Source organism: Nyctereutes procyonoides, unplaced genomic scaffold, assembly GCF_905146905.1.
Source record: "Nyctereutes procyonoides isolate TBG_1078 unplaced genomic scaffold, NYPRO_anot_genome, whole genome shotgun sequence".
Lineage (NCBI taxonomy): Eukaryota > Metazoa > Chordata > Mammalia > Carnivora > Canidae > Nyctereutes > Nyctereutes procyonoides.
This window is the reverse complement of record NW_026575024.1, coordinates 4,874,557-4,896,197: the sequence shown is the minus strand read 5'-3', so window position 1 is coordinate 4,896,197 and position 21,641 is coordinate 4,874,557. Positions and strand designations below refer to the sequence as shown.

Here is a 21,641-nt window from a genome sequence, read left to right as displayed (position 1 = left end):
CGTATACCACCCCAGGGGCGGTCCCACATCTAGCTCACAGAGAGCGAGGACTCAGGGGAACAGGTTAAAGGACACCACGTGGAAGCCCAGACACACTCAGGACACTGGGCTGGCCCTGTCTATGGGCCCGTGCCACCAACCTAGAGGGCAGGGTTAAAAAGGACTTGAGATGACCATCAGGGCCAGTGGCTAAAGAAAGGGAACCCGGCGTGGAACAGCCAGCTGGGGGTCGGGGGGGTGGGATTCGGGTTCAGTCTGACCACAGATGCCCCCCTCAGCCGGAACACAGCCCCAGAGGTGCCTACATCCAATCCCCGAACATGCGATGAGTCCTTGCGTGTGAGGTCACTCTGCAGGCGCGAACCCTGAGAGGGGAAGTCACCCGGGCCAAACTGATCATAGGCTCCTGGTGAGGGGCCGCGTGAGAGCGGGGGGCAGGGAGAGGCCGGGGTGCGGGTGCGAGCCGGGGTGTGCGGGCACCGCCAGAAGCTGGACAATGCGAGGAAGTCACCGACCGACCACGAGAGCCTCCAGGAGGAGCAGCCCTGCTGACCCCTTGCTTCAGCCCAAGGTCACACCCGTTGGGAGCTTCTGACCCCCAGAAAGGAAAGACGAGAAACTGGCGCTGTTTTCAGCCCCTCGTCACTACGGTCACTTGTGGCCACTACAGCGGCGGCAGGAAACCGACCCAGACGCTGCGGGCGCGTCTGCTCCTTGTCGGGGTGTCACACGGCACTGCGCTGAGCGGGAGATGCCCTCGTCCTGAGGATGTACAGACACCAGGGGTTAGGGGTGAGCCCATTTCTCTGGCAAAACCTCCCTACAGAGGAAGCAGACAGAGCCAAAGCGAGTAGCATCTCCGGGCCTGCTTGTTCTAGAATATCATTCTTGCATGCTTCAACTTTTCCATAATAAAAAGGTTACAAAAGTCTCACTGCAGGACAGGTGTCACCAGCTTTGGGGATTTGGGCCTGGGCAGTGAGGGGGCGGGGGAGCCACGAACCGATCGGCCTACAGAAGAGGCAATGAGCGCCAGTCCGTCCGGGCCAGCCCTCATCCCGGGCACCCCCCCCACCCCGAAGGCCTCCCCGGGCCGGGGCCCCTCCTCCTCGGGCGCTCCTCGCCCGTCCGTCAAACCTCCCAAAGGAGTCGTCCTCACTCTCGGACTTCCACTCCTCGGAAGGGAGTCCACGCAGTCCCCCACGTGCCACCGAAGCTGGCCTTGTCGGGGACGGTCGTGTTGCCACCTTGGATGGCGTCTCCCCACCCCTCGTGGCTGGATCTCTCAGCAGCTTTCGGCTCTGCAGACGGCGCCCGCCGCCCTCCCGAGCACCTGCTCTCCAGCCCCGGTGCTCTCCCCCGCTTACCTGGACTCCATCGGGCCCCTCAGCTCGGTGCTGGCCCGCCTCTCCCAGCCACCCGAAGTCCTCCCCCTGGGAGTTTCCTCCAGGGTCCACCCGCTTGCTGACAGCCACCAGCCACACGTGTCCGCCGGTGCCTCTCCTGTGAGCCCCAGCCACAGGTGCCCAACATCCCACCCGTCCCCGGGGTGAGTGGTAGGCACCCCCAAGCAGAACCCCTGGGGTGGGCGGGATGGCGGGCCCTCAAAAGACTCGTCCACCTAGAACCTGTGAATGTGAACTTGTTTAGAGAAAGGGCCTTTACAGGTGTGATGAAGGGTTTGGAAACGAGATTCCTGGAACAGAGTGGCCCTAATCCAATGACAAGTCCTTAGAAGACAAGGGGGGGCAGACAGGTGCACAAAATGAAGTCCTGCAAAGACTGGGGTGACATGGCCACACCCTGAGGGACACCTGGATCCACCAGAAGCTGGAAGGGGCAGGAAAGAGCCTCCAGAAGGAGCTCAGGCCTGTGGGTGCCTCAACTTGAGACTTCTGGCCTCCGGAGCTGGGAGAGCCACCAGGTCCACGGCCACCACCAGAAACCAATACACGGGCAGACCCCGAGGCGCCCCTGACGTTCACGACGAATCTTGGCCTTCCTCAGCCCTTCCCGTCTTGGACAACAGCACCACCACCCACTTGCCTGCTCTGACCTGGGTCCCTGACCGTCGCTTCACCCCCATTCCCAGCTCCTGTCTCCTGCATCCGTCGTCACCACCTGACCCAGCCATCGACAGCTGTCACCTGGACACCAGCAAGAACCTCTAGCGCGACCTATTGGCTTCCGCTCTTGCCGCCCGCAGACCGTTGTCTTAAATCAGTGAGGTAGTTCACATCTCACCCCCTCCTAAACCTTCAGTCACTCCCCATTGATCTTGGGACAAAATCCAGACCAGGGCCCCCATGAGAGAGCTCGATACTGGTCCCAATTCTTCACCTGTCTCAGCATCCAGCCCCTGCCATGGCCTCCTCCTCAGGGGTGAGGTTAACTCCTTGGCCCTTGACTTTGAACTTGGCCACTTGACTTGCTGATTCAATGGTTGCTGCCAGGAGTGGCCGCGTGGTGGCTCTGAGCTTGTACCTCCAAGGAGGCCCCCGACTCCACCTGCCTTCATGTGCCTCTGCCAATGCCCTGCCAAGCTGCTGGTCCCCGGAGGGTGAGAGGCCTGTGAGGCAGAGCCGGCCGGCCAAGCCCAGGCCAGAGCAGTGCCACCCCGGCTGCTACCCTACCGGCCTGTGAGCAGGCCTCGGTCACCGGCTGGCTCTGCCACCGAGTCCTGAGCGACTCTACAGCATGGTGGTGGCAACGGCTGACTGGTACAGCCTCAGAGGCACCACCCGACCTGGCTCGGGCCAACTTTCTGCCCCCATCTCACCCTTATTGCTCTCTTTGGTGACTATGCTCTCATGTTCGTGGTTTCTGGAAGGTTCTAAGCCTGCCCAGATTTAATTCCTCCCCCAAATTTCAGCTTGCATTTCACCTCCTCCGAACAGCCACCCTGGTCACCGCGTCCATCTGAAGATGTCCTCACAGCCACTCCCGGCCACATTGTTCTATGGATTCTCTTCCTAGCACAACCCAAATGCCACGCTGGTTGGATCACTGTCCCAAAACAGCAGCTCATGACACAGGGACAGACCGGCCTGCCACCGTTTCTCAGAATGTTGAATTGGATGTGTCCTGTTTTCTTAGAATTTCAGCTGAAGCCCGCGGCTGAAGACAATAAGTGATACATCCCCCGTCTTCTGAAGACAGGCGCTTATTCAGATAACACCTGTACTTGCCGAGAGCCCAAGCCACTTCTGAGACTCACACTCTACTCCAAAGAAAATAACAAGCTCCTATTTTCTAGAAGGTTAGAAACTCAATGCAGGGAGCAAAGACTTCTTTGGAGGGAATTGTCATCTTATGGGGGCTCTGGGCCTCACCCCACTCTCCCCACCACCGAAAATCAAGTGAAGAACATCTAGAGACGCCTTCTCAGGGACTGAGGGGGCCTGACATCTCAACTCCTCCACCCAGGGGGATGCTTGCCAAGCCGGTTCCGGATCAGGCCCCTGGGAGCAGCCCCTACTTCAAATCCCATAGGAAAGGGACAAGGGCTATTTCCCCAAGGGTCAAGTGCACACACAGGAGGCAGTAAGGGGGCAGGTCCCATCCTGAAACCTCCTCCGACTGAAGAGTCTCACTTGCCCGTGCAACACCCAGAGGCTAGGTGGTGGACAGTCAGAGGGAGGAGGTGGGCTTTATGAGGTCAGCAGGGGATCCCCATTGTGAGAGTCCCAAGTGGGGGGCCTCCAAACACCTCCCCAGTGCCTGGTAACCCCACAGAGGGCCTTTGGCAGCCAGGGGAGAGCCACATGCAGCCCCTCTCCTGCGCCCTGTCGCCTGGGCCCATCTCGGAGACCTCAAAGAAAGCTGGGCAGTGGGGGTGTGGGGGAAACAGTGGACAGGCGTGGGGACAGAGAGTGAAAGCACACAGCCCCCAGCCCCCAGCACAGTCCCCGTAAGCCCGGCTCAGCCCTGAGCCAGAGGAGGGGGCTTTGGTGGAGGAACGGTTGCAGTTTCTATCTGGGCCAGGCCGGGCTTTTAAAGATTTGCACAAAATCAATCAATCAATCAATCAATCAATAAATAAATAAATAAATAAATAAATAAATAAAGATTTGCACAAGACAGCTGTTGATTAACAGCAGAAAAAGGCCGAATGCTCTGGCGAATACCCAAGGCAGGGAGGGGACGTCAACAGGGTAGGTGTGCAGGGCCCCCCAAGCCACTCCCCGTGACTCCATCAGAGAGGCCTAGAGCCTAGAGGAACCTTCTAGCATGTGAAGTTCCATCACCGAGTCTGTCGGACGCCCAGGTGGGCAGCACGTCAGACCTCTCCGCTGGTCGCTGGCACATGCATCCGTCTCAAGGCCACTGCCCCACACTGCAGGGCACCAACCCATCTCTTTTCAGCACGCAGCTTTGCTACCCAAGCCTCTGTGTCGGCGGGGCAGAAATGACAGCCCCTCACGAGAAGGAAATGAGATACTTTATAGCTCTGGAAATACCAGATCCGAAAAAAAAAAAAAAAGAAAAGAAAAGAAAAGAAAAAGAAAAAAAAATACCAGATCCGATCTGTGTTTTTCCTGATTTAAGTATAATTCCGACACCCTGTGTGAGATGAGCCAGGGATGAAATCTACTGCAGTTTGCTACACGGTGGAGATAAATCATAAAGTTCTTTGAAGGTGGAATTTGGTAAAAAAAAAAAAAAAATAATAACTCTGATGTGAGCTCATTTCAAGCGCAGCCCTTCTCTGCAGATTGTGGCTTATACTTTGCTCCGGAGGGGCTGGGGGTGTGAAATAAAGTTCAGGATCCTGAGTTTCAACGCATCTAAATGAGGACAACCCCGTCCTGCCTTTCCCGTTGCAGCCCCTCCTGGGGGATAGAGACGTCATTTAAACCGTTCATTAGAACTGCGAGGAAGGTCCTGGACTCCTCCTCCCTTTTGGGGGTTAAAAGAAAAATGGAATTTATCTCCAATGCTGGCTGGTTCTTATCCCTGACCCCCTAGACTGTAATTCGTGAGGCCCTGGAGGAAGGATCTTTGAACCTGGAGGGCCATATTCCTTTCTGAACTCTTGTATTATTAACTTGATGTGAAAAGTACTATCTACATAAAGTTAGGGTTTTTTTAAAAAAATGTCGATACTAGACTAAGACCCAAACAGTCTAAAAGAAGAGTGGAAAGTCCTTAGGGCACAATGGTCTCAAGAGAGAAGAGAAAATCAAGGAGTGCCACGGGCTCTACAATCTGGGCACCGGAGGTCTGGGTCTGGATCTGGACGCGGCTGGCGCTGGAAGGCCATCTGTGGTCTCACTGCGACACCTGGTGGCCGCCCGCCCGCCCACCTGAGGCAGCGGCACCCAGCAGCGCCACCTGGCGTGAGCATCCCGCCCGCGCTGGGAGGCTGGGGAGGGTTCAGGACACCCCCCACCCAGGGGCCTGTCCTGTGGTCCCTGGGGCTCCTGCAGGAGAGGTGCCCTGCAGTTTGATTGCCTAAGGGGGACTGCCCCCCCTCCTGCCTCCCGCACGGCCGGCTGGTGCCAGCCCCGGCCCGTCCCGGCTGCGCTCGGGGGGAGCACTTCTGCGACTCTCTCAACATGAGTGCCAGTATTCCCTGGGGGTCTCACGAGGTGACTGAGGTCATAGCCACCAGGCAGCCTGGTTCACCCCTAGAGAAGCAGCATGGCCCGGGGTCAGCAACTTAACACCACCAGGCGTGTCTTAACACCAGGGTCTCTAAGGCCAGGCATTCTTCACTTTGCCATGTATGCGCTGTGTGACCCTGGGCAGGTTGCTGACTTCTCTGTTTCCTCAGTGAAAAATGGGCAGGGCCTAGAACGTGCTCAGGGCCGCTCAGCCGCAGCATCTCGGCTGTTTGTCAGAAATCTCGGGCGCCGCCCCTAACCTACGGAATGCAGGACCTCCGGGAGGTGGAGGCCAGCCACCTGTGGTTCTTCGCAAGCCCTCCCTGGGGCTGATGCTGAAGGTTGAAAACCTCTGACTTTCAGGATGGTTGAAAAGCCCTCATGAGATAATGCGTGGCCACTGTCTGGAATGGGGTAAGCGCTCCAGAAATGATTAATAGACTTCTCGAACTTTGGAGAGCTCATGTGGGGGGTTTCTCTTTCCTCTGTTTTTTTTTTTTTCTGTATTTTTTTTAAATAACAAATGTAACACGTGCTGTTAAACATGGAATTACCCCGTGATGGGATGCCTGGGTGGCTCAGCGGTTGAGCACCTGCCTTAGGCCCAAGGCGTGATCCTGGGGTCCTGGGATCGAGTCCCACATCGGGCTCCCTGCATGGAGCCTGCTTCTCTCTCTGCCTGTGTCTCTGCCTCTCTCTCTCTCTCTCTCTCTCTGTGTGTGTGTCTCTCTCTCATGAATAAATAATAAAATCTTTAATTAAAAAAAAGGAATTACCAAGTGACCCAGCAGTTCCCCTTTCAGATGTATCCCCAGGAGAAGTGAAAACAGGATCTCAAGCAAATCCTTACACACTCATGTTTATAGCACCATTACCCACAACAGTCAAAAGCTGGGTGGGGCGCCTGGGTGGCTCTGTAGGATAAGCATCTGCCTTCCGCTCAGGTCGTGATCCCTGGGTCCTGGGATCCAGCCCTGCATCGGGCTCCCTGCTCAGCGGGGAGCCTGCTTCTCCCTCCCCTTCTCCCCTCCCCCTTGCTCATGCTCTCTCTCTCTCTCTCTCAGATAAATAAATAAAATCTTAAGAAAGAAAAATATGGAAACAATCCAGATGCCCATCGACCACTCAAGGGATAAAAATAGAATATTATCCAGCCACAGAAAGGAATGAAGAGTGGTTCGAGCTCTGGTGTGGATGAACCCCGGAAAGCATTGTGCTAAGAAGCCAGATACACATGACTCTATATGAAATATCGAGAATGGGTGCATAGAGACAGAAAGTAGGTTGGCGATTGTCTAGGGTAGAGGGGACGGGCATCGGGGCGTGGAGAGAGGGGAAGACAGTTGATGGGTCCAGTGTTCCTCTGTAGGGTGATGGAATGTTCTAGAACTCGATAACGGTGATGGTTGCCCAACAGTGCAAATGTTCAAAGCATCGTTAACGAGGAATTTCACAGATGCGTGTTTTACCATAGTGAAAAGAGCGACACTGGCCGTGACCATTTGCAGACATATAAAGCAACTCTGCTGCCCTCAAGTAGGCAATGCTAAGAGCCGGGAGATCTTTGACACCATTATTTTTGCTCAAATAAACTTCTATGCACATTTATTGGATTTGCCTCCTTTTCAGGATTGTAACTCGATGATCTCATAAGCATCTCCTGGGCGACTTGCTGTTTTTCACTTCAGGACACGTCCCGGTCCTCATGGCCGGCCCTTGGCCTCTGCACACAAATCAAGTCATTTCTTAATTGCTGCGAAATATGCCACCAGCCGCCTCACTGGTGGGCATTTGGAGCGTCTCCAAGCACTCGCCGCCAGAACATTCGCAGGCAGGCCAGGCCGGCTCATTATGTTCTGGGGGTTTGGACTTTGCAGGATGGGGGCACGAAAGTGGGGTCGCTGAGCAGAGGCTCCGACACTGTGGTCACTGGCGGTGGGGTCCAAATCCCACGGGGACGCCGGGACCCTCGAGACCCCCCTGCCCGCTCGCGGGCACCTGCACATCACGGCACCAGAGTTCAGCAGCATTTCTCATTCTCCTGATTGCAAAGCGACGATGCCCACCTACCAAAGGGTGGAAGGTGACACCGTCTCGATACACTGGTGGGATCTGATGGGAGGGGGGTGACTTCATTACACGGCCCGGATTTGGGGACCCCCGGGGCAGGGGCTCCGCAGGTCCTTTCCAGCTGTGAGGGGAGCTGGGAATGCCCCCCATGGAGCACGTGCGTGTGCCGACATGCACATGGTGCAGGTGATTTCAGGGGTTCAGGCGGAAAAGCCCATGTGCGAGCCCCCGTCGCCGAGCCCTGCTCTTGAGTCTCCGGTGTGGCGCAGACTGCAGCATCCCTGACATTTCCAGGGAACACAAACAGCGGCGTGTTTCTAAATGTTAATGGGTTTCTCTGCCCTCTGCTGGATGCTCGCGTCGTCAGGGCGGCCCTGCGGAGGCTGAGCCCAGCGCCTGGAAATTTCCTAGAGCCTTTTTTTCTTTTTTTTTTTTTTCCCTTTTTTTTTTTTTTTTTTCCTCCTGCGCAACTGGCCCTGCAGTGTTCAATTCCGAACGACTTTTCTGGAAGTTGCTGAGGAAGCCCTGCACTTAATACCAAAATCAGCAAGTTTCAGGGAAATTATTTATCTCCCACTTTGGGAATTATTAGTTCTGGATGGAGACTCTTATTGTATAAGGTTTGCTGAAAATTGATGAGGCTATCTGGGAACCGGGAGCGTATTGATTCCCGGCGAGTAAACATTTTAAGCAAATTAAGTGGTGCTAGTAATAATAATAATAATGGGCACTATTTTTCAAGTGTGTGCTCTGTGCCAGGCATTTAATCCCTCCAGGGATGACAGGGGCAGGTTTTATTACCCGAATGTTACAGATGAAGACTCTGAGAGATGCAATTGCTTGGCCCCACGCCGCACGGCCGGTGGCCAAGGAAAGTTCTACACCCAACCTGCCACACTTGGAGCCGGTAGGGCCACACAGACGAGGCTTCGGGCCCTGAGCGCTGGGCCACTCGGTCCTCTCATCTCCAAAACAGCAGCAGGTTCATACGGAGACAACGAAGACTTGTGATGGGCAGAGAAACCGAGGGCCCTGGGAGGTGACAGTGTGCTCCAGGGTCACACCTTTGCTAGGAGTGGAGAAAGGAATAGAATCCTGGCCCACAAATATACCGAAAACAGGACAATGGTTTTCAATCCCTCTCGCCTGCAAAAGCCGGCCCTGTGTTAAAGGGGAGATGAGAGAGGGTGGGGAAGGAGCCCAAGGCCCACCAGCACCAGACAGACTTCCTCCTTGCTGGAATCAGGACTCAGAGCCATGTGCACAGGGAGTGTGTCTCACTGTCACTGAAAGCCATCTCTGGGCTACGGAGAAAGTCCCCCAAGTTACCACCAGGGGGAATGCCCTTCCGCTCTCCGGAAAGCACTGGTCGGTAAATGCTCCTCGGGTGAGGGAAGTACCTGGGGCCAAGATGCAGGGAGGACTGAGGGGCAGTCACGGCACCCACCCCCGCCCAGGTCCTGGAGGATCCCGGAGACCAGACCCAGAGACCGGATGCAGAGTAAAATTCAGCATCTCTGTCCGGCTGCCTCTGAGACGACGGGAGCGGCAGGGGGAGCCGGAAGCTGCAGGTCTGGGAGGCTGGGTCAGCCGAGCCGGGCCCGGGGGAGATGTTCGAGCTGCCCTCTGAACCCCACAGTGAATGACCTCTTCCCGACTGGTACAACACTGACTTCTAGAAAAAATCTGAGGCAACGTACAATTAAACATGTGTACAAGGAAGGGCGGCTCACGATAGCTGACGCAGGGGAAGGCAGGGGCAAGGCAGGGCTGGCGCTCCATCCGAGCACCCTGGCAGGCAAGGTGAACGTGGCCGCGTGGCCTGCAGAGCAGGCATTATCTGCTTGTCATGAGCAGCCCCCAGGCCCCTGCTCTCCAGGCTGACACGCGGAGATAAGAGATACGGAGAACACTGCCAGGAATTATACCCAGAAAGCTAACCAGAGCCACCACCCCCCCGCCCCCCGCCAAGACACAGCCCATCCTGTGCTGGCAGTGAGGCCCACCTGGGCAACCACAGGCCACAGGGATTCACACTGAGGCCCATCCCCAGTGCCTTGGCCTAAAAGGATTTCAGGGTCCCACAAAAATGTTTGAAAGTAAGGGGGGCACTTGGCAGGATGAGCACTGGGTGTTATGCTAAATGTTGGCAAATTGAACTCCAATAAAAAAATAATAATAATAATACAAAAAAAAAAAAGAAAGTGACCCCACAAAATTTTTTTCTGTTGGCTCCTCCAAAAATAAAATGCTTAATCAAATATCCACAAAATGTAACATGATTATGACCAATTGCAAATCAACTCTTTTTTGGCTATGAATATGTTTTATTCAGTATGTGGTGCAAGTTTATTTGAATATAATAGAAAGTTTATTAAAGCTGTCCATAAAGGAGAGCCCCCAGGACCCACAGGAGTGGATGAATGACCCTGCCAGAGACTGAGCAAAATGTCAGCCATAGAGTCTGGAATTTGCCCCTTTTCTGGCCAAGTGTTTAATTGGATTGGGGGCATATGGAGATACAGTGCTTGCCTCCAAAGTTTTGGGGACAAGTGTCAGGCAGTTGGCTCTCCTAACAACAAAGACAGCAGAGCAAAGCTGCTGGCAAACACATGACTTTGAGTAATGCCACTTGTTAAGTTAAAAGGGTGCCCGAGTCGCCCCGCCAACACACCTCATTAGCTAAATGAATTGACCCAATGGATGGGGTTATTTAATATCTGTCTACTGACTTTGGAGAATGTCTGCCAAAAACAAGATCTCAGTTTTGACATAGTTGATGCTGAGCTATATTTTTTTTCTGACTATTATTTGTCAAACAGATTGCTGAGCCGGGTACAGCCACGTCTACCGAGTGTAAAGCCACATCATCAACACGGATCTTCCTTGTTATGACAGCAGGAAATGCAGCCAATTAATTTAAAAGCCGAATCCAGTTATCGGGATGTATGTGGGAAAGAAGGGCGGCCGGGATACGGTGCTGTTTCCCATCACCTTAAAGACAGAACTTCCACAGTCGAGAGACCATTGTCACACAGATCCCAGAGGTCGCGTCAGATTATAGGGCCGTAGAGAAACATCCGAAACCGCGGGGTGGGAGTGTGGACAGTACCTGTCGCCCAGCAACCCCCGTGGCCGTTCCAGCCTGTGGCTTCCGAGCCACAAACATCCCAGGAGGTTGGAGCTGTTTCTGCCACTTGTCCTCAGTGACATGGGGTAGAGTTTGGCAATAGGAGGCAGTCCCACAGGTGGGCCTCAAATCGGCTACCCCTTCTGTACCATGCCACGATTTTTTAAAAATCCAAGCCAACACTTAAAAAATCAGAATGTATCCTATCCAAAGGCTCTAGAAAAATCTAGCAGCCTTTGGCTCACGGTTCGGCTGGAGCTGATTCATGGCGCCGCCGTCAGACAGGGGTGTGCATGTCAGCCGACCCTGCTCCCCACCTTCCCCTCGGGCTCCCACCCCCAGCTCGGACACAGGCCAGGCTGGGCCCGCGCAGGTCCGCAGCCCTTGTGAGGCCCAGAGCCTAGAACTAAGCATAGGAGGGATGATGGCGTTGCCATGGTTCTAGGAGGGAAGGAAAACGCTGGAGGAAGTGGGGTGCCGTGGCGGGGGGGTGCTTGGACCACTGGGGATGGGACCAAAGGAAAGAAGGTGCCAGCTCTGATTCTCTCCTCTATGAGCTCCTCCTCATTCTCTACACGGCCTCCTCCAAACCCAACGGCAACCGATCACCTTTCACGAAGACTAATAAGGCACCCTGTGGGCGACGTGACTGGAGAACCAAGCTCTCTGCTCTTTGCCCCTCCTCCCCACACCCCGGTCCCAGCAGCAGGCCCCTCAGAGATGGCTCAGGAAAACTTCTGGAACATCCCAGGCCGCCGTTCCTGAGTTCTACAAACTGAAATTCACAGCCCACCCGGCACGCGACCTCCCGACATTTGCCAGCACGTGTTCCGGGCGATAGCCACAGCGCTGTTCTCATCGTTGCTATTACTTCTATTATGCTGATGCATTAGATGGTCTCCGGACGCCAGAGAAGGTAATTGGCTCCCATCACCCCAAGAGCGTTATTGGATACAATGTACAAATAGCTTAAAATTAACGGCTGGCATCAGAGCCCGCTCGGGCCGTAATGGATTACGGAACGAACACAAACCCACCTACTTCCATCAACACCCTCCCCAAGTCATTTGCAAACAGGACAGATAATTTAGTATCTGATTCAGATTAATTGCCATGTTTTCTGGGCTTCCTGCTCACCAAGGGCCACCGTGCGTGAATTTGAACTCCGAAATGTTTCCCGAGTCCGCTTCGAGGGGCCGACGTACCCAGTGGGAGTTAGACTGGGCTCTGCTTGGAGCCAAACCCAGACTGTGCCCTGAGAAAAACCTTGTTCTTGATCAAGTTCTTTGGGTCATTTGTCCCCAACCTTGACATCCAGTAGAAGAGGAACATGCGCCGCTCACTGTGCTTGCGGTTCATGCGCCGGGCGATGGACATGGGGGTCTCCCCCCGGGCATCCTTTTCATGTATGGAGGCTCCGTAACTGAGCAGGTGGTTTATACAGTCCAAACGGCCCATGGCTGCAGCCACGTGCAGGGCCGTCCTGCCCATGGGGGTTTTGCTGAGACAGTTGGCTCCTGTAAGACAAGATAGCTGGCTGAGGGAGGGTCACGCTCCTGGCCTTGCAAGAGCCTCGCCTCCAGAATCACAAACAGGAACAGAAGCTCGGGACGGGGGAGGCCATAAAAAAGAATGCTTGGGAGGATTAATTACTGCCCCCAACCCAAGCACCGAGTGTAAGGGAGGCATCGCCACAGGGTCCCAGCACCCAGCACCGCCTTGCCTCCACTCTGCCCACAGCACGCTCCTGCTCAAACCCCATTTCTGACATCCACTACCCTCGGGGTCATTTTCTAGGTTGTTACTGCCCTATCTCACCCTCTCCCCGCCGTCCCCGCCCACCGTGCTCTTCCTCCCCTCTGTCCATGCTCCAATTATACCAGGCTTCTATCTTTATTCCTCAAATACACCCGCTCCCTCATCCTGCCCCAGGCCTTTTGCACATGCTGCTCCTTCTGCTAACAACACTGTCACCCCTTTCTGCCCCCTCCCCACCCCTGGCTAACTCTTTCCTTCTTTATCTTCCATTCACTTCCTCAGGAAAGCCTTCCCGAGCTCCCCTCCCCATGAATCACCCTCGTATATGCTCAGTAGACATTCTGCATCTTCAGAACATGCCATGCACGATTGACCATGGAATTAATTATTTGTAATAATTTGCTGACTTCCCTTCATAAACTCCACGAAGGCAGAAAACACACTTGTTTTGATCACTGCTGTTTTCATCCCCAGCACGTAGCGCGAGGCCTGGAGAAGACAGGCGCTGGGGAAATGACAGACGATGGGCAGCCTGACTCATGGACAGATTTCACTTCGATTGAATTCCTCACTGCCTCCCGCAGATGGATGGGCTAATGACAGGTGTCCAATATGGACTTGTTGAATTGAATCAAATTCTAGGTAACAAATATCATGACACAGAAAACAAGGCAATTCAATTACAAGCAGCTGACATTTCTGTAGCCAGTTTTTATGAGCTATGGCTGGTCGGTGAGGTAACGTTTTAAATAGGTTCTCATAACGCCCAGCCTCAGCCTCCGCACGGCTTTGCGGCGGCTGTGTGCAAAGGACAGAAAACTTTGCAAAGCTGGCTGTAATGTTTTAACTGGTGCTTTCAAATACATCACAGTTCCATCAGAGTGAAAATGACTTTTTATGAGCTTAAAGGACTGCTGGTCTGTGAACAGCCCATATTTCATCCCACAACAGGCGGCGTGCAGAAAGCAGTAGAGGAAGGAGAATAGTCAGGAAAACCTCTACCCATCACGCCAGCGCCAGTCATCCTGCCCCAGCCTCGCGGATGCTTCCATCTTGCTTGTTGGAGGTGGGGGAAGGAGCAAAGACGAAGTGGAGAGGCTGGGGTCAAGGCCGCGGGCAGGAAGGGTTCTGATATGGGAGACCCTCGGATGAGGCCCCTTTGTGGGCCTCAAACCCCTGACCAAACAGTACGTCACATGTTCTTCCTTTTCCCGAGGAAGCCGGTGGCCTGGGCTGTCTGCAACCATTGTCTATTGTTCTGGAATGGCCGACACCTCAATCAGTGGGCCTCTTTTCCCAAAAATATCCTACATCCAGGGGAGATAAAGTGTGCTCCAGCAGAATCTCATGCGAGCCCTTGCATTCGGAGACAATACAGGCCAAGGCTTCTATTTCTATCAACAGAGAGGCGGGGAGCAGCCTGCCCTTGCGCAGGGAGGTGGGGGGAGATGAAAAGAGGGTTTGGGGTCAGGGTCTCCTGCCGTGAGACCCTGGTAACAGTCTCAAGCCGTGGAGAAAGGAGATTGGCTGGCCTGCCGACCCCCAGGAGCGTGAGGCCGGTGTGGGGCTAGAAGCCTTCGGATGGTTGCAGGAACCCCAACTTCAGGGGAGGCAGAAATAACTCGGGGAGTTTGGGCCCATCTCCAGCACTGTGCCTGTTTGAACATAAGAGGTCAGGGAGCTCTTTTGACTCCTCCTGCGAATTAGTGTCTAGAAAGTTGCATTTCCCATGACAGAAGGAGTCTTCCTGAGGCCTGGCCCAGAGAGGGGACAGTGTCTTTAATGAGCATGTCCTCAGACACCTTCAGACAGAGAGCGAGTGGCCCAGTCACAGGCCCGTGATTGGTGGGTGACACACCCTGGGTGGTGGTTGTTGACGCCGTGGCTGAAGGGCCCAGGGAGACGAACCGCGCTGTCCTCCCCCAACCCACAGAAGACGCCAACTCGTGAACATACTCGGCCGTGTCTCAGAATTACCATGTTCTAGAAGGTACTGCACAGCATCCGGGTGACCTCTGTGAGACGTAACGTACAGGGCCACGAAGGCCCTCTGGGCCATCCAGTCCTTGCACTGCTTGCGCTCGTAACGCTGCGAGTTGGCAGTTCGGTACAGAGAGTCCTCGTCAACACCAAGGCAAGACAGCTGGGCGGGCGAAAGGGGTTGACACGGTGAGTGCGGTTGGTTTCAAGGGTGTCGCTACACCCGCCTGGCGGGTGGCTGGACACCCCCGAGGGGAGGTTTGCTAAAACGCCGAGGGAAGGCTCGTGATGGGAACAGAGGGCGAAGCTGGAACACACCCAGGGGAGGACATTGTTGAGCACTCTATACGTGGCCAGGAAATACGCATTTACCATCAGGCCGGCTCGGGAGGCAGGAAATTCTTCCTGTCGGTGTTTTGAAGAGAGAAAATAGCCTTTCTGGGTGTCCAGAGGAAGGTGGTTGTGGACATTAAGGAAGACACCAGACAACACGGAGTGGCCTCCCCAGAGGGGAATGCGCTTCTCTGGAGACTTGATGAATTCTGGCCTTCCGATCTATTTTCGGGCCCATTGTCTCCGTTAACTTTTGGAACACTCTGAACTCCACTCACGGATGAAAAATAGCCCCATAATATAATCATCCCATGGTGAAGTATGGCTCTGAGCACGAGAGGCTCCGACAGAGAGGAACTCCGCCCCAGATGCGGGGCATCCGGTGTGGGGGCGACAGTGGGGAGCCTCCCCAGAGACCACCCACATCTCCCAGGCCTGACCCCCGCAACCCTCCCGCAGCCAGCCTTCCCTGACCCCTTTTCTGGCTGGAAGCGAACTCTCCCCACATACTCATGGCCCTTCACCCAAGTGGACTTTCTAGAAGGAACATACGCTCCCCGCCCCCAAGAAGCCCCCCGACTTCTCTGTCGGGTAAACATTCTGGTTTCCTCCTCCCTTCTCCCTGCCGCCCGCCCCAGAGCTCAGCTGAGAGCCAAGTGCAAGGCCTGGTAAAGAGTAGGCACCTGCTGTGTATCCAGGAGCACATGGTCCTTCCGCCCTAGGGTAGGGGCAGGCCCCCATTAGGATTTTTGCACCATCAGGTGCTCTAGACTGCATTTCCCAGTTATCCAGAGCTCTTCACTCACTGTTAAATGAGGTTTTCAACTTTACAAAACGTACAAGTGAATAGAAAATACACTGCCCTAGTTCCTTTTCGGGGAGTGGGGTGGGTGGGGTGTGAGTGGTTTATAACTGAACACAAGTGAACGCCGTGAAATAGCAAACCCAAGAGTGAATGGAAACTCTCGATATAGTATTTGATCATTATGACACGAGTCCTAGTTCTCTTTTTTCCTACTCTGAAACTTTTACTGGAATATTCACATGAAAGACTGAATTCCTCCCCCCCCACCACCACCACAGACACAGTTTACGGTTGCTTCATGAAGTATAATATCCATTTAGAGAAGCATGAAAGCACCTTACTGGGATCCCCTTCCACAGCCGCCAAAACCAGTTCCGTCCATCCATCATAATGCCAGATACATAATGAAATAATTCCACCAGGAACAACATCATGGAACTTCAGCGTAGCATCATCCATCAAAACTCCTACAGGGAATAATTTTTTCTTAAAAAAAAAAAAGGGTATTAAAGATAAACCATGACACTGGTTATCTTAAGAGATTATCTGACCTTGGGTATCACAAAGATCATTTTAAAACCTTGAGCACTAATCTCATTTGATGACTCCACACGAGTCTGTTTGGGGTCGTTAATGCTTTTTAGAAAATTAATTTGGCTCGGCTCACACAGAAGTCAAACCAAAAAAACAAAAAAGCAACAATTTCCAAAATTCAGTAATTATGACCTGTTCTGTTGCGGGGCGGGGGGGGGGGGCGGCGGGGAAAGCATGAGTCAGTAAAGACATTTTATGAGGCAAACTCTATAAACAGGACTACTTGAACTGTACATTACAGACGCAGCACAATGGACCTACTTACGTCATACACTAAACTAAAATACTCACGCTGGTTAGGGTTGTCAACAGTTGGCTAGAGATGTGACAATGGCAAAACTTTGTTGCATCTTTCAAACTTGGCACTATGGACACTTTAGACTGGACCAGCCTCTGGGGTGGGGGCCGCTCTGGGCACCGGAGGGTGTCAGCAGCATTCCTGGCCTCTAGCCAGCGGATGCCAGTAGCATACACACCTGGTTGTGACCATCGAAAATGTCTCTAGATGTTGCCAAATGGGCCCTGGGGACAAAATCGCCCCAGTTGAGCATTTATGGTAACGTAAGAACTGTAACGTTGACATTCGCCATGATTTGGACTTGGGGCGTTAGAACTCCTTTGCGTCATCACCGAGGACACTCACATGAGTCTCATCTGAGACAATGGGGTGAGTGGATCTACTCACACTTTGTATGTTCAGACCCTTTGGGAAAGACCGTCGGGATGACAAGATATAGGACTCTAGAACATCTTAAGCAAAGTTGTGTTTGGTCTACGTTTTTAAATACACGTACGTTTACACGGCCACCTATAATCTTGCTTCAGAATAACATAACTTCTCTTCTCGACAAGCGACGCCACAGGTGTAAAGTCTCGACCCTGCCCGTTGGGCCATCACTCATTCCGAGGGGAGCTCACGAGTCGTCTGGATTCGCTGCTAAGTGCCTGTCCCAAGCACAGACACTCTCTGATCCCCATGACGAGCCGCGTTTGTCATCTCCACTTGCTGGTGAGGCCAGGAAGTAGCAAAACCAGGCCTCCCACCAGACCAGGCATGTGTCGCGCTAGGCTCCGACGGGCCCCGTTGGTGATTACGAGAAACTTCGGATGGTGGGTGTAAACAGGGAATAGTGATTAGCAAATTTGCTAATTAGGATCTTATGTGTGGTTCTAACACAGAAGACAATCAGTAATTAGTCTTCAGTAAGACAACTTGACTTCCTAACAACTTTGGAAAAAACAAACAAACAAAAAAAAAAAAACCAAAACTGAGTAAAGCTGTGTTTCCCTGAGAAAGACAAGAGTGCAGTTCACTCATGCTGAACAGCTCTTCGAGAAAGCAGAGCACATTCTCTCTTTACAGGCGGGCAGCAACTGCCTTCGGCTTAGACAAATACTAATTATCAGCAGCTAAATAAATTATTAGAGTTGACAACAGACATGTAAGGTCGACCCTCGTCCGTGAGTTTGCTTGCCCCTTTCAGATTTGTGTCTCTCCGGGATTTCACGCGCACATCGTCTCGCGTGCTCCCCCCGGGGACCTCTAGGTGGGTGAAGAGGCCCGGGCAGGTTATGTAGAGGCAGGAGCCCAAATTTCTTTTCTCGACATAGTGGTACGTCCTTTCTTTCTTTCTTCCATGTTCGCTGGCACCAGTAAGGGTCGCCACGGCAGGAGAGGTCAAGCTTCTCCCAGTCGCTAAGTGTTGCTGAGTGACAGGACTGTGACATCAGTGCTAAGTCACTAGGTCTCTTTCACTGCCTCTCAGCTTTCTTGAATTTATGGCTCGGCATAGCTCATCAGTGAAAATAAATTAACCGAAGGGGTGCCAGACATCTGGAGTGCGGGATACATAATTCTCGAGTCACTTTGTTTCGGAACGCGTGCTGTCTTCAGCGGCTCACCTCATCGCTAACGTGCTAAGTCCAGACGGAGTTTGAGATCTACCTCTTTCCAAATAAAGCCTCGAAAATGCTCCCAGAGCATCTTCCGAACACACCTATAGCAAAATAAGTACATCAGGGAAGGGGCTCAGCTTATATCAAAGGGAGAGCAAAGGCAGGCATCCTGGCCTTCGATGCCCTTTTGAGCTTCCCGGGCCATCGCCGTCTACAGGGGGCCAGGGCACTGCGGATTCCGGAGGCAAAGGCTCTGCGTTCCAGGTTAGGAAACCGAGCCCCGGAAGGGCAGTGTCCGGAGACCGCCGATCCCGGAGCCAGGCTGCTCTCAGCCCGCCCTGTCCCCGTCCCCGTGGCTCCCCGGCTGCAGGGTGTCTGCGGGACCGCTCTCCACCGCCTGCGCGCAGCAGCCCCGAGAGCTTTCCCAGCTCCGTTCTCTCCGAGTATTTTTGTGTTGATTTCAACCGGGTTGGGGAGATGTGGAGCCCCGGGGCTCTGATCCTGTTCTCATATCCTAAATATCATAGGGATCGGGACCGGGACAGCCAGGTCCTCAGGCTGAGGGAAGGAGATTGACGGACGGAGGGAGCGGGCTCCGGAGCCCTCGCCCTCCCCTAGGAGCCACCCCCACGGGATCTGTCTGGAGAGGGGGCCTTGGGGTCTTCATCTAGCCACAGTGAGCTCTGGGTGCTGGGTTCTGATTCTGATCGGGCTGGTTTTGATCTCCTGACGTGGCCAAGGACACAGCTTGAGAGCCGGGGTTCTGAGATGAACTGGGTTAGTGCCAGTACTCGGGGTTCAAACGTGGATAGGGTTTGCTTTGAGATTTGGGGTCCTGACGAGGGCAGAGTTTGCTCTGGATGTGGGGTTCTGATGAAGGCAAGGTTTGCTTTCTGGGGTCCTGGTATGGGAAGGGTCGATTCTGGGGTGTGGAGTCCTTGTGTGGGTAGGACTTGTTTTGGGATTTGGGGTTCTAACGTAGCCCTGGGGTACTATAGCAACCAAGGGTAAGTAATCGGGACAGGTCAGCCCTCGGATTGGGGGGGTCTTGGTGGCGACAGGTTCTGCTCTGAGACTTGGGATCCTGAGATGGGCAAGATTTGGTCTAGAACTTGGGGTTCTGGTGTGGACAAGGTTGGATGATGGATTTGGGGTTCAAATACAAGCAGAGCTTGCTTCAAATTTTGGGGTCCTCACGTAGGCAAGGCTTGCTTTGAACTTTGGCTTCCTTACATGGATATGGTTGGCTTAGACATAGTTTCCATGAGATTTGGGGTTCAGATGTGGGTGTGTTTGGCATGAGTTTTGGGGTCCTGTTGTGGACAGAGCTTGTCTCATGTTTTGGAGACCTTATGAGGATATTTTGCTTGGGACTGGTGTTGTGGTGTGGTTGTGATGAGCTTGGGAACTGATTTCCAGATGTAGGAGTTCATTTCGGGTTCCGGCATCCTTATATAGAGATGGCCGATGGTTGGGGTTCAGATTCATAATTGGGGCTCAGGATTGGGCTTGTGTGCTCTGGGATTTAGGGTCATGATCTGGGTAGAATCTGCCTTGGGATTTAGGTTTCTGTTGCAAGCAAGGGTATTTATTTGGGGTTCAAACATGGGCATGGTTTGCATAGAGATTTGGAGTCCTAGGGTGGGCAGTTTATCTCAGGCATTAGTGTCCTTTGGTGGACACGGCTGCTAGAGGATTCAGGGTTCTAAGGATCGCATGGTTACCCTCGGGACCTGGGGTTCAGTCTTGGCCAAGTTTGTTCTTGGTTTTAGTGTCCTTTCATGGACATAGTTCCTGGAGGATCTGGGGCTCTGGGGTAGTCATAGTTACCCTGGAGATTTGAGGTTTAGTCTTAGGTAAGTTTGCTCTGGATTTGGGGGTCCTGAAGTGGGCAGGGTTTCTTCTGAGAAAATGCTTTAGCATCCCTGTGTAGACACAGTTGCCAGAGGATTTGGGGTTTGGAGGTAGTTGTAGTTATCCTGGAGAAGTGGGGTTCAGTAGGGCTGAGTTTGCTTCAGGCTTTGGCATCCTTGTGTGGACACAGCTGACTGCAGGACTGGGGGGTTTATGAGTCCAACATGGGGATTTGGAAGTTTGCTTTGAGTCTGGGGTCCTGATATAGGCAGGTTTGCCCTAGTTTGTAGGGTCTCACTGAGGACAGGCTTTGTTTCAGGCTTTTGCTTTTGTGTGGTCTCTTGGGACTGGGGGCCCTGATGAAGACATGGGCAGCTTGAGGGTCCCAGGGGTCCTGCTGCGGCAGCAGTGCCTGTGTTGAGATTTGGGGTCCTGCCATGGGCAGGAGCTACTCAGGGGTGTCAGGTCTGGCTAGAGAACTTGCTGTGGGACCAGAGTCCTGACCCGGGCAGGATCTGTTCGTGGGTCAGGGTCTGGCTTGGGGACAGGGTCGGCCTTGAGATCTGAGGTCTCACGTCAACCTGGTGTGTCCGGGATTGGGGAGTTCTAGGGGGTGGGGTGGGGTTTGTTGTGATACCTGGGGGTGGGGGGGTCTCCTCGGGGGCTGCGGGTTCAGGAGGGGACGGCGCTCGGGTTGCAGGCAGTACAGGGCGCGGGAAGGGGGCGGGCAGGGGCCACCTTGGTCCAGGTACTGGAGCCGCTGCAGGTCCAGGGGGATGCCGACCAGGAGGTCCAGCTCCTCCTTGAGCTCCCGCACCGTCATGTCGCCGCGGCAGTTCGCCACTTGGAAGGTCTCCCCGGTGTCCTCCAGCAGCACCCGCATGACGAAGGTGTCCGGGGCCAAGTCGAGAGCCGGGCTGGGGGCCTGCGGGGCCGCAATGCCACCCTGGCCCTGGCCGGGAGCTCGGGCCGCCGACTGCGCAGGAAGGGGCCGCGGGCCCGCCGAGCCCGCCCCCCGCCCGCCCTGCCCGCCCCGCCCGGGGTCGGGGCCCAGAGCGCCCCCCGGCGGCGCCCCTGCCCGAGCCCCGCCGCCCACCGCCGCCCGCCGCATGGCCTCCCGCGGCCCCCTCGCCCCCGCCCCGGGACCCCGCCCGGCCGCCCGCGTCACCGCGCCCCGCCCTGCCCCGCGGACGGCCCACCCGGGGCGCAGGGTCTCAGGGGCGCGGGGGGGGGGGGGCGGGGGGGGTGAGGGAGGGCCCCACGGGGCGGGAGCCAGGCCTGCCTCCCTCGCAGCCTCGGGGCTGCTCTCCAGGTCCCTAACCCTAGCCGGGCCCCTCTGGTCCTCGGCCTCCTTGGCCCTTTGCAAGACAGGATTTGCGGAATTGGGGGCCTCCGGCCTGGAGGGAATAAGGCCCCACGTGCTCCTGGCATGCATGGTCTACGCGGTCCAGCGCAGGGCGCAGCCCGCCGGACGATCCTATTTCTGGCACCAGTGAAACACCGGGCAGAGCTGGGCGCGGCGCTCTTCGTGGGGGTCTGCAGGGCCCCAGGAGAACCCGCCAGTTCTGAGAATGCTCTCGAATTCTCCGAGGGAGAAAGGTGCTGATGAAAACAC

At 54.6% G+C, this 21,641-nt stretch overlaps 1 protein-coding gene across 1 annotated transcript; it reads right to left on the bottom strand.

Moving 5' to 3' along the window:
• Positions 1–651: 651 nt before the first annotated feature.
• ANKRD60 (ankyrin repeat domain 60) lies at positions 652–21,137 on the bottom strand. Its single transcript, XM_055304808.1, has 6 exons — positions 20,765–21,137; positions 16,019–16,149; positions 14,542–14,707; positions 12,050–12,323; positions 1,368–1,503; positions 652–762 (listed from the first exon to the last, which is right to left on the bottom strand). Exons 1-6 carry the CDS (start codon positions 21,135–21,137, stop codon positions 652–654), a joined length of 1,191 nt encoding a protein of 396 aa, XP_055160783.1.
• Positions 21,138–21,641: the final 504 nt, after the last annotated feature.